Source organism: Manis pentadactyla, chromosome 16, assembly GCF_030020395.1.
Source record: "Manis pentadactyla isolate mManPen7 chromosome 16, mManPen7.hap1, whole genome shotgun sequence".
Classification (NCBI taxonomy): domain Eukaryota; kingdom Metazoa; phylum Chordata; class Mammalia; order Pholidota; family Manidae; genus Manis; species Manis pentadactyla.
In genome coordinates this window covers 70,440,486-70,453,324 of record NC_080034.1, presented here as the reverse complement: position 1 = coordinate 70,453,324, position 12,839 = coordinate 70,440,486, and the positions used below count along the sequence as shown (strand labels likewise).

Below are 12,839 nucleotides of genomic sequence, written 5' to 3'. Positions count from 1 at the left end.
GCTCACCACCAGCTGCTGCAGGGTCCTGGCTCTGACTCCAGCATGCCCGGGGGGACCCTTGCCTTCTCTGAGAGGCCTTCTGCACCCTGGCACAGAGCCAGGTTTAAATAGTCGAGCTGTGAACAGTTTTGCTGAGAAGCACCCAGAGGAAAGCAAGGGCTGTGCCGTGGCCTTCCCACTAGCCCAGAGCTTTGTGTGGGCAGGGAAGACAACCTCTGTGCACGGAAGACATCCTCAGTGTGCAGCCACCTGCTCCGGGATGCTGGCTGGCAGGGAGAGAGAGCAGCCTCCAGGGCCCCAGGAAAGCTTACCTCAGAAACATCTGCTTCTGAGTGGCTCCGGGGAGCTTTTAGAGGGAATTCCTGCCTTGGCTTGCCCGGCATGCCTCTAGGAAGGCAGGCCTGCCCTGACAGTGTGCTGGCTGCCCTCGGGAGCGATCTGTTTTAACACTCCACATCACTCTCTGGCGGGTGACAGGCTGATGTGGGGACGGGGGGTCATGGAGAGAGGGCGTTTGAGTAACTGGAGGCTTCAACTCTGTCCTTTCTCAGTGACCGTTTGGCCCCAGGCTGTGGGTTCCCTGCTGCTGGGCCTGCCGTTAGGACGTGTGCCATGAGGCAAGCAGGCAGTGCCCGTGCTGTCCCCAGCAGAGAGCAGGTATCTGTTCCCAGGGCCAGTCCTCACTGCCCTCGGAGACTGGGGACAGTGCCTGATGGAGCCGGCAGTGAGTAGGATGGCTGGGCCTCTGCCTGGGGCCATCCTGGTTTGCTAGAGGGGTTGCCAGGTTCCTGGGAAGTTCATCCCAGGGTGAGGCTGGTTCCCACGCTGCCCTTGCAGGGTAGGAGCTGAGGTATTTGCCAGGCCTGCCGAGGGCCGTTGAGGGCTGAGCATGGATTCAGCCCTGCGATCCGTCTTCCAGAGCACCCCAGCTTCCCCTTCCCTTCCTGGGGCTCAGGGTCTTCTGGTGTGAGGGCAGGGGGTGTAGCCAGTGGGTGGGACACCATCCGGGCAAGGCAGCGTCTTGGCAATCCCTGGGGCCGTGTCCCCCACCTGGCCTGCGCCTGCCCCTGCCCCCGAGAGTCTCCTTTCAGTTTCATCCCAGCGGTGATGTGACGGCGGCGATCTCCTGTTCTGTGATGCAGCTGGAGGCGGTCTCCTCCCCGACACGCAGGCTGCCTCACGCTAGCAAGGGCAGGGAGTGTGCGGAGGAGGAGCCGGCACAGGCGCAGCGATCCCCCCACCCCCGCACCCCTCTCCTTGGGGACTCAGAGGGCGCCCACCTCTCAATTCTGTCGGACCTTCAAAGCTCTTGTCACCCCCTCTACTTTTAACTTTCAACTTAGCCCCAGGAGCATGAGGCCCTTGGAGCCCAGTGTTTAGACTCAGAGGATCCTGCTCCACACGGCGATGCAGGGCCAGGGCCTCTGTCTCTGCAGCCCCGGCGTCCCGGCTGGTGCAGCCAAGCAGACGCCGGCCTGGGTAGCTGCTCAGTTCCTGTCCTTCCCGGGCACTCCTACGCTTCCCAGGTGTAGTTTAGCTCCTAGAGCTGTCTGTCCATTAGTGACGCCCTCACGTGCCGGGAATCCACGCAGGGACCCAGCGGCGGTGGCCCCAAGGGCCGGGAGGAGCCAGCCTCCACCACCTCTGAGGCCCTCTGTGTTTGAACGGGTTCTTAGTTGAGGAAAATGGAACGCGCACCGGCAGCTTCTGTTTCCCTTCCTGGGGAGAGTGTCCTTCAAGCATTTCTTTCTCCGTCACACATTTTTCAAAATTTGGAGTCTGCTTCTAGCTTGGGAGGCTGGATCTGGGTTAGCAGGGAGTGGATGTGGCTTCACTTCACGGGGACTCAGTATCAGGAGGGTGTTCTGCCCCCATGCATTTGGGGAACACATGCTTCCTTGAGCTCTTCGTACCTGCCTCCGTCCACATACACTCCCCGCGCTGAGTGAGCGAACCACCAAGCGAGTGCTCCCCTTGAGAAGGAGCCTCGCGCCTCCACCCTCCCTGCCCCCACCCAGCTCTGCCCAGGGCTGCTGCTTCCCGGTCTCCTTAGGCCCATGTACAGGTCCAGAGGCACAGCTAGGCTGTGAGCTCGGCCACAGCGGCCTTCCACACTCATCTCTGCTGCTGTCTGAAGGGCCCAGCGCGTCGTAGGCTCCTGTTCCCAAGTCAGGCCCACCCACCCTGTTTGCTGATATCCCTGAGCTTGACGCGGAACAGCCGCAGGTACTCAGTGAGTGAAGGAACGCATCGGTGCCTCGGCAAGTGCTGGCTTCTGAGCAGGGACAGCAGCCTCCGGCAGTGGAAGCCAGCGCCAGCCTTTAGAGGAGGGTCCGTGTCAGCCAAGCTTTGCAGCCGTGGTCCTGGCCGTGCTTCCTGCGCATGGGTGGGGGTGGGGGGGGCCCCGCCCCTGCCCCTGCCCCTGCCCCCGCCCCTGCCCGCTGGTCGGATGGGCCCGCACACTGTGAAGAGCATCGTGGGAAGCCTTCCGGATGCTGGCGTTGCCCCTCAGCGCCCTCCTGCCGGTGACCTTCTGCTCTTTCCTTCTCCGCTTCAGTGGGAGTGGGGGTCAGTGGGGCAGCCCAGCCCTCACCTCTGTCTTCTCCTGTTTTAGGTTTGAGAATGGCAGTGAGTTTACCACGGAGCTGGAGGAGGGCGACGACCCTGCGGCTTATGTCACCAACCTGTCCTATTATCACCTGGTTCCCTTTGAGACGGACATTTTGGACTGAGTCTGCCCTGGGCCCCATCCCCCAGCCCCTGCCTGCTGGCTCTGCTGCCGTCCACCCTGCCAGCTGCCCTGGCGGGGCTCTGCTCGGGTCCCACCCAAGGTCCGCGCCCGTGAGGCCTGGCGTCCCGAGTGGAGCTCAGGGTCCTGGGCTTAGGAATGACCCTCCGATCCGGCAGCCAGGAGTCCCCTCGCAGGAGGCCACCCAGCTGCTGCTCCTGGGGGCCTTCTCTGCCCACTCGCCCCACCAGCCTGTTTCTGCATCCCTGGGACTCGCTCCCCACCCGTGGGGGGCCCGCAAGTGCCTGCAGGACGTACAGTGCCAGGCAGGCGCCCGGACCTCGCTGGGTGCCTCCTGTCGCTGTCCCTGCTTCCTGGGAGGATCCTTCCTCTCAGTACAGGGGCCACAGCCTCCTGGCCTCCCTCACGTCCCACTGCTCCCTCACAGGACAAGCGCACAAAACATTTCGTGTGAGATTTTGATGAGTTGCCAAGTTCTGGATGCCACAGGCAGGGTGAGTTAAGTTCCCAGCATTTCTCTGGGAACCAGGATGTGTGGCTTTCATTGCTGTTTTTCATCTTCTATCTGGAAACTGTGGGCTTTGTGTCAGCCAAAGGGGGTGTTTACAGAAGGTTAATTGTGAATGGGAAGTGTGGGCTCTGGGGACAGGGGAAATCCTTGCCAACAGGTGCCCATTCGAGCTGGGATGGGGAGCTGGCGGTTCTCAAGAGGGACAGAATTCCTGCCCGGCCCGCCAGCCTCCCTCCAGCCCTTGAGCGAGGGGGCCAGTGCTGCAGCCCCCAGCCATGCGCGAGCTTCACCTCCTGAGCGGAATACCAAGCTCTCCACGGTGTTGTTGCCGCGTTAACCCGAAAGCACGGGAGTCAAAGGAAAGCCCTGGTCTCTCCCTCAGGGAGGGGAGGGTCCTAGTGCTCATCTGCTCACAGTGTCTACTAACGACCAGCATTTGCTAATGTAAATAAGAGTAAATTATTGGAAATCCTAATTCTTTACACAGTCTGTTTTTTAATCTATTTTAATTAAATAAAACGTATTACTCTACTTTACTGACTGAAATGTTCCTGTATGAAGGTGTGATTCTTTTTGTTCCCTGCCCCCTCCGGGCTGGCCCTGAGCACTTGTTTCACTGTTGCTTAGGAAACGTGTTAGGTTCTCACCCTAGGGAATAATCTGTCCCAATGAAAAGTAGACAAACAGCTTGCTTTTTTGTTTGTTTGTTTGTTTTTTCACTTAGGCTTTCCGCTCTTCTCCATGTTCTTTTGGCAGCCACAGGAAAGCTGAGACCCAGCTGCAGAGCCCAGGAAACTTCTGCAGATTTTGTATTTCCTGTCTGCCTTCCAGCTTCCTGTTTAATGCGTCCTGCTTTCAAATAGGCTGTTAGGTGGCTGATGGGGGTTGACCAGTTGCCTTTCTTCTCCTGAGGGATAAAATTCAGTTCTGTACAAGGATAGAGCTTCTTGCCTAGCAGCTTAGAGTCTGTCACCATATTCCGTTAATTGCCATCCATTTTGAAAGTTGATTCATGGGTTTTCCTCATTATCCATAGTCCACAGAGGTGCGTCTCTCCAGCTGTCCAGCCATGTGATGGCAGTTTCCTGAACTCATCTGCTTCCTTGGACTGTACTTCCCCAGCAGGGCCCAAGGTGGACTCCTTTCACTCAAGAAACTTCACTGCTTCTAATCAGTACATAGTGAGATCTCTAAAGTGGGGGGTCAAATGTTTGGCAATTTGTTTTCCTAAAAAAAACACATCAGGGCATTCCCTGGCTTCTACTTTTTTCCTGGAAAAATATTATCTTCTAGACCCATTCTTCATGTTCCCACATTTGAAAGAACCAGAAATATAGATAAATGTTCCTTTAAGTGCAGCAATAAATGGAATAAATGATTAGTCTCACTCACTAGCATTCAGCCTCACTTTGGGGATTAATATGGAGTAGTGGGGACTGTGGCAAACAGCTCACACATGATATAAAGGGAGCAGATAGCAGCTACTCAGCTTAGCTGATTTGTTATGGGTAGAGTTTGTTCTCCTTGGTTCTTGTCCCTGCCACAACAAACCAATGAAAGACAGAGAACAACAGTGAAGCAGAGCGAAAGTTTTACTTGAATGCACTCTGAGGAGGAAATGGGCCAGAGGCAAAGTAGACGAAAATCCTGAACTTTTAGGTGGGAGGCCTTTATATTACATTACGGCCAGGAGGTGCCTCTGACTGCCAGGGTGGAGTTACTTCATTCACATGTCCAGATGCACAGCCATCCCTCCCAGCGAGCACGTCCCTTCCCGTGGTGAGCGGTGACTTGGGCAGTTCTCAGTTCTGTTTGATGGTGCCCCCTCTGGGATCTGGTTGGGGCCTGCAAAGCCTACAGTGTCGGCACACGGGGCCCCCTGCTGGGCAGAGTTTCGGCAGCTTTTCCTTTGAACTTTATCTTCCCCCTTTCTGGCTGCTCATGTCTATCTACCTAACATTCCGAAGAGTTTCACACATAGCGTGGGCCCAGTGTGGCCCATTTCCCAGTTTTTCAGTAGAAGTGGAAATCTGACTTTTTTTGTGAACTGTACTAATTTTGTAATGTTGCAAAAAACACCAGTAATAACAAACTTGACCAAGTAAAAGAATCAGGAATTTTTAGTCTCTAAACTGGCAGTTCAGAGAATCAACACCAGAGAAGTTCAGGGTCCCATGTGAAGCTCACAGTCCTGCCCACACACTTCTCCACAGACTAGAGCGAACTGCTCTTCTCATGATTTGCTCTGTGACGTGTCCCTCATGCCGCCCTGCTAGCCAGGAGACACGTGGCGGTGCTGGCCCGGATGCTCCACTTTATTACTGATAATTGTAAGGACTTCTATCACACACTCATTTACTGTCCGAAATAGGCTCCTTAAAGTGGTTTGTAAGGGTAACAAAACAATTTCTGGCAAATCAAATCACTTAAGTCACCTCAGTTTCCCATTTGAAAGGGACCTTTAGCAACTGCTATTTATAGGCAGAGGAAGCATGCCGTCTTTGTGTTGCCACTAGATGCTGGATTTCGCCTGTCAAGGCCTGCCCTCTGACGACGCCTGGGGAGCTGACGCACTGGACTGTGCTTGTTCGTGAGGCCCCGCGGTAGCTGAACAGGCTGGGGGCTCATTAGTGAGCACGCAGTTCTCACGGATGTAACGAGTAGGCTATGTGCAGGGGTGCTGGCAGCCAGACTGCCCTGAGGAATGTGGCCCGACCTTCGCCACTTTCTGTTCCTGGGGATGGAATGCATTCTTGGTCTTCATTTAAGAGTTTGGTCAAATTACAACCATTTTTATCTCAAGTGAAATTTCTGCCCTGTGTTGGCTGTGTTGATGTACCTCTTGCACACCAGTGTTCTCTAGGCTTACACTGTTTCAAATTGTAGATTTTATTATTATACAGCTGTGGTAAAGCCAACTGATCAGCAGAAGATTGACATTCGAGATAGTTTGTCACTCACAGATCCCAAGAAGAGGGGGTCACCACACCATGCAGGGCCACACGGGGCAGCACCAGGGCAGGGCAGGAGGAAGACGAGGTGCAGGGAGCTGTGGGCAACAGCCTTCACTGTGGTTTCTACAGGGAGGAGCAGGCAAGGCAGGGTAAACAGGCTCAGGATTGGCCAGGCTGAATGATTTCAGTGGGTTCTGGGGTTCAGGGGTGCCCCTAGTCATCTAAGGTGATTAGGCAGGTGGACAGTGGCTGAATGTAAGGGCCCGTAAAGGAGGAGGTTGCAGTGTGGATGCTGGAGTGACTGGTTTGCGTGTGAAGGGCACACTCATAGGCAAGTCATTTGCTTTCTCTAGGTATTGGCTGTTCCTAGGAGAGGCAGTCCCTCCAAAGCCAGCAAAGTCCCAAGATGTCTAAGCATCAAATGCAAAAACTAGACGATGTAGTTATTACACATACTAATCCCTGTGAATCCTTGGTCTATGGAGGGATCTGATTTGATCCCTTGCTGAGGGCATGGAGGAAACCAGAAGTGTGGCATAGCTATACCTTGTGCAAAAAGATTGTCCAACAGGAGAAAGCCTCCATGGAGATATAGATGTTACTTTCTCTTCATTTGAATGGGTAAGATATTCCTGTGGTCCAAAAATCAAAGTGACTTACAAGGTTTTCCAAAGAAACTGTCACTTCTATTCCTGTTCCCATCCTATCCTTCCCAACATTGATTAATTTCTAGTGCATCCTAATATTTCTTCATGAAAATACTAACAAATATGAGCCTACACTTTTTAGGGACTAGCTAAAAGATTTCCTCTCAGTCTATGTAGTTTAGCATTCATGGTCAATAATAATGTGTCTTGAAGCAACTCGGAAATAGATGATCTGCTCCAGATGGATTGGTTTGGCTTCTGCTTAGAAAGTGTGAATGAAGTAAGGGCTTGGCTGATGTGCAGCATATCACATTTCAGACATGCTTAATTTTATTAGATTTCTGGTCAAAGTGTTGGAATGTCTGTTTTTTGCTCCTGTCTGTTTTGGGGTGTGGTTGAGGAGAGGGCTAGTGGGAGTTGGAAGTGTTGTGAATTTGCCACAAGCTAGGGGCTGTTCTTGGTTTTACAGATAGTGAACCCTGAGAGAAAACCTTTCTCCTTGGGCATGTTCACATTAAACAACCTGGAGGCAGATGTCCAAACACTGTAATGTCTGGGCATTTATTTATTTACAGCAGAAACAACGAATCCAGAAATCAGAATACTCAGAAGTTGTGGCTGGCCCATCCATGCATTTGCACCCTGCAGGTGGGAAAAGTTGAAATCATGACCTAAAGTTGGCTCTGTGGATAGGGAAACTGGAAGGGACAGATTTAATTAGATTAAAATCCACTGGAAATATCATTGGTTCTAAGACTTTCAAGTTTTATGGAAGGCATTTTGACAAATTAACAGTTTAAACAAGTGACAGTTCTATGTTTTTTCTCATTTCTCTGGACAAGTGAAAACCCGTCATAACAGGCAGGGAGTTTATTGGAAACTCCAGAGTTGAATGAAGAGAAAATAGGGATGACATCACCAATGGAAACCCAAGCACTAACATCTCCAAAGGCAGGTGGCCTTGCCTCTAGGCAGCTGCGACTGAAGTATTCCGATGGTCATGGGACAGCATCCCTGCTCAGCAGGAAACGCTTCTCCGGGAGGAGTGTGTCCCTGGGGCAATGGGCACATGTTCCCATCCTCTAACCCTGTCCTTTTGGCTAGAACAATTATGACTCACTGCACTCAGTGTTGGCGGGACTGGGCAGGATGTCCCCACTGGCTGGTGCCTCATGGGCACTGAATGAGTCTGCTTCTGCAGTGCTGCTGTGGCTGACTGCCCCTCTCCCAGACACAATCTTTCGTCGGTTTAATACTCAGCCAGGTCTTACAGTCAAGTCTTGGGAACTTTCTCCCATTCAAGGAGAATTTGTAGATCTCCTTTCTAATCAATTAAGTGTTAATTTTGGAGTATAACTCAGAATGACAATCTTTTGTTTTTGTTTTGTGACCAGGTAGGTTTATACACAGTACAAAATTTAAAACAATACTAACTGGTTCTTCTTGAAAATTAAGCTCCTGCCCACCCTTGTCCCCAGGTCTCCAGCTCAGAGACAACCATTATAACCAGTTTCTTGGGTGAACTCCAGAAGCAAATATATGAATATAGCATTTTTAAGTGTATGCACCTGAATTTTTCACTTAACGATTTAGTTTGGAGATTATACATAGAGCTATCTCAAGCTTCCCACCACATTTATTTAGCTAAGCAACTTTTTCCTTTCTCTTTAATCTCTCTATAAAATCTCTTCTCTGTTTCTGTTTATCTCTTAATTTAATTTTGTAAATAGCAAACCACTCACACATTTCAAAATGTAATTGGTCCACTCATCCACTCACTATTCATTCATGGCATACATAATATGTGCCCACTATGTGTCACTGCTCTAGACACTAGGGGTGTGGCAGTGGACAACGAAGCTTGGCTCTACCAGCGGGGGCCAGCAGCAGACAAGGGCATTGCGTAAAATGCTAGAAGGTGAATGGGAGGACCTGGAGAAAAATAAGCAGGGAAGAAGTTTGAGGATGGTTGGGGGTGACCACAAGGACCTGGTGGGCCATCATGGTAAGGCTTTGGCTTTACTCTGAGTTGGGAACCACTGGTGGGTTTGGAGCAGAGGAATGGCAGGGCATGATGCACAGGAGGGTCACTGTGGCTGTGAGCAGGGGAATAGATGTGAGGGGCTGAGTGGTGCCGGGAGCTGAGCTCAGAGGCATTGCCGCACTCCCGGCCAGAGGTGATGGTTAGACCATGAGAGCCGGAAGCAGTGAGCAGTGCTCAGACTGGCCGAGGGGGTGAGGGGAGGAGTCAAGGGTGACAGCAAGGCTTTGGGCCCACATGCCAGACCTTTTGGTTTCCCTCAGCTGAAATGCAGCACACAGGGCAGACTTGGAAAGGAAGAGCAGGAAGCCTGTTTTGGGCGTGTGAAGGTGAGATGACTGTTATTGTCAGTTGGGTTTGGAGTTCAGGAGGGAGAACAGAGCTGAGGGTGGAGGTTGGGGAACTACCAAAGTCGCAGGATTGGATTCGATCACTACAAGTGTGGGTGTAGACAGGAAAGATCCCACGCCCTGAGCCCTAGGCCTCCAACACATACACACAGAGAGAAGGATCCATCAGAGGAGAGCGAGAAGGCTGCTCAGAGAAAAGGCAACGTGGCGTCCTGGAAGCCAAACAGAGAGAGTGAAATGACCAGGTGAGTCCGATGCTCCTGTTTGCAGATGAGAGAAGCACGTTGGACTGCAGTGTACTGGAAGTCAGTGTTGCGTGGCCTGGACAACAGCAGTTTTGCTGGAGTGGCAAGGGCCAGGACCTGATTGGAATAAAAAGATATGTAGTAAAAATTTTTCTTCCCACTCCTGTCACACATATGCCATTTCCCCAAACCTCCTGCTCCACACAGATAACCACTTTAATTTCTTATCTGTGGATAGACCTTTTTGTGCAAATACAAGCATGCATGTTTATATATATGTATTTCTTACTCTCCTTTTTTATGTAAAAGGTAGCATATGACACACACTTACCTACTTCTGCTTTTTCACTAAAAAAGAATCCTGAGGGTCTTTATCTACCCTCTCTGAAAGAGCCTTCTCATTCTTGGTTGGCATCTGCAAACACTTCCTTGTGCATGTACTCTAACCCATCCTCTGTTGATAAACATGTGGGTTGTTCCCAATTTTTGTTAGATTGCAAACAGTGCTGAAGAGGATAATTTTTTACAATACACATGTAAGTATGTGTGTAGGACAATTCCTCCAGAGGGAGACTGCTGGGTTAAAGGGCAAATTAATTTATAGTTTGGTAGATGTTGCCAAATTGTCTTTCGTGGGAGTTAGACCAGGCTGCATTCCCACCCACATGCATGTGAATATAGCTAGACCTCCCCTGATGGAAAATGAGATTGCTGCAAATATTTTGCTATTGCAAAATAAGAAACAAAGGAGCTACCTGATCAAACAAAATATCTCGTGAATAAGAATGTGTTTCTAGAGTAAGTTTCTTATTGACTTGTAGGCATTTTTTTATATGTGCAAGATATGTAGGAGTTCCCTGTATGACTCCTACATATAGGAAAATAGCCTTTGCGTCACTTAGGTTTGCTGCACAACACAGACTCCAAACTTAGTGACTGAACAGCGGTCTGTGGGTCAGCACTGTGGGTTGGGCCTAGCTGGGAGGTTCTGCTCTTTGGGGTCAGGCTTGGCTGATGTTGGCTGGGCTCGCTGAGGAGGAGATGGCGTAGGAGAGCTTAGCCAGGTAGCTCATTGGGATGGCTCATCCTCTGCTCTCTGCACACTCTCATCCATCAGACAACTAGTCTAGGTTTTTTCACATGGCTATTCATGATTCCAAGGGCAGAAAGAGGACAGGTGCCAGTGGGCATTGTTTTTCAAGGCTTTTTCCATCACATTGGTTACTGTCCCATTGGCTTATGCCCTGTCAGCGTGGGAAGACACTACCAAGAACGTGCGTGCAGAGAGGACGAACAGGTTGGGCCATTGCTGCAGTCGAGCCACCACACCCCTTAAAGACTTCATCTTAATTCTGTTTTAAGTATTGGGGGTATCCTCCTAGTGCATTTTATTGATAAAGCAGCTATGCTGGGATGGGAGATAGATGAGGTATGGTCTCCAGGCCCTTGATTGAGTTGGAAGCAGCTGTTCACAGTTTCAGGTGTAGAATACCAGCTTCTTGTCTCTGAAGTTCATTTCTTCTGAAGAGAGACCAGTCCAGTGGGAGTAATGGAGCCTGGGAGACCCAGGGGTGCGGTTGTTGCTCTATGTGGGGTGTATGTCATTTTTGTGGTTTGAAAAATACATTTTTATTTTCTGAACAGTTTGATTTCCTCCACTCAAACGGTATCCCTCTGGCATCCCACACAACCCAGCAGGAAGGGTTGGATTTTTGCTGATTTCAGCTGCTAATGTGTTTAAATGGAAACAGACAACATTGAAACTAGGACTTTCAGAAATGCACAGGAACAGTTGGAGATCGGATTAAAAAGTTCCTCAGTGACTTCAGATTCATTGAAAACAGTCTGATTCACTTATCCAGCACCACTCCCAATTTATTTTTCCATTTCATACCTGGCATTGAGATGATTGAGGCAGCTCCGGGAGCCTTCTGTTTTGGGGAGAGAAGTCTGCAATAAGATCCATGAAATCAGCCCTCTGAGACTTTAGACAGCTGACAGTGACTCAGCCCCTGAGGCATGAGTGTTATGTGACATGACTGCTGTCACCTACATCTGGACCATGGAGGGCAGGGAGCAGGAAGAGGAGAACAGAGCGATGTTCGCTGAGCATTTACTATGTCCCAGGCACTGCTCAAGGTGCTGAGTGTCCAAAGGTGTAAGATGCTGTCTCAGTCCTGAGTAGACATCAGCAAGCATGTGGGAAACAACAAAACTAAATGCAGGATAAGGGGCGACAAGGAAGAGGAGGAGGAGACAGGTGGGGGGAAAAGGAGGAGAAAGAAGAATGATCTAGTAAGTTGGACAGTGGAAAGGTGGTGTGCGCTAGCTGGGGGCAGCGTGTTCCAAGGTCCGCGTTAGCCCTTGTAGAAAGAGCCCCTGAGGATCTCAGCCTCTGGTTAGCTTCAGGATAGCAGCCAATGCACAGAAAACTGAGCTTTAAATCTATGCCTGACTGGGGTGGTCACACAGCCTGTGCGGGCTGCATGCTTTAGTCCAGTCCACGTCCCCAGCTCGGGTTTGAGAGTCACGGGGCCCAGGAGCTACTGTCTTCAGACCCAGAGCCCACTGGTCTGTGAGGGGCACGCAGACGAGCACTGAGATGTATGAAAGTCGGGGCTCCCAGGTCTGATTAAATGAGGTCAGAGACCCAGTGTGTCTTGCTCACCCCATCATCCCAGCCCTGGAAGGATGCCTTGCACATGGAAGGGTTGAGAGAGTGTGTCACTGTGGCCTGAACGGGTCAATACCTCCTCCCAGAATACCCACAGGAACCTGGCTCAGTAGTCCTGGATGGGGTTTGGAGCAGGCACATGGGGGGTTCACACCTGTCCCTCCTTATGAAGAATTTCTCCTCTCACTCAGCAGAAAGAAAATAGGAGAGAAGAATGAGGCAGTGTGACCACCCTTTGCTTGTGTCCGGTCACCTGCCAGCGGCCTGCTGCTGGGGTCACCTGGTGCTCCTCCGCCTGCCCTTCTTCCTCCGCACACACGAGGTTGCCCAGCCTGCTCCGGCAAACCGCGACTTCTTACTTTCGCTCTCCTGCTTACCTGACCAGAAGAGGCCCAGGGCCGTTCCTCGTTACTTAAGCACTTCGGTGATTGGTACACTTTGCAGCGTCGCTGTACTTGCTGGTCTGTACTTACCGGGAGGGATCAGGGCAGAAGTTGCTGCGGTGACTCACAAGGGCAGCAGCCGAGGGGAGCAGCTGTGCACTCTCTGGAGCCGGACAGGCCTGGGCTCACACCGCCGGCCACGCCGCTGATCCGTCGTGTGACTCTGAGCCGGTCACATGACCTCTCTGAGCCTCAGTGTACTCAACTGGAAATACAGATAATGAA

General features: G+C 51.3%; 1 protein-coding gene across 2 annotated transcripts in view; it reads left to right on the top strand.

Moving 5' to 3' along the window:
• Positions 1-7,538, top strand: part of PXDC1 (PX domain containing 1) — a 31,120-nt gene extending 23,582 nt beyond the window's left edge. The window contains exons 2-3 of one of the 2 annotated variants that reach the window (XM_036888659.2): positions 2,615-3,243; positions 7,437-7,538. In XM_036888659.2, the coding sequence (XP_036744554.2) occupies positions 2,615-3,243; positions 7,437-7,523 (716 nt within the window). In that variant the 3' untranslated portion in view covers positions 7,524-7,538. Of the gene's footprint in view, positions 1-2,614; positions 3,792-7,436 lie in introns of those variants that run through there. The other variant, XM_036888660.2, reaches the window with a different exon arrangement.
• The last annotated feature ends 5,301 nt before the right edge of the window (positions 7,539-12,839 follow it).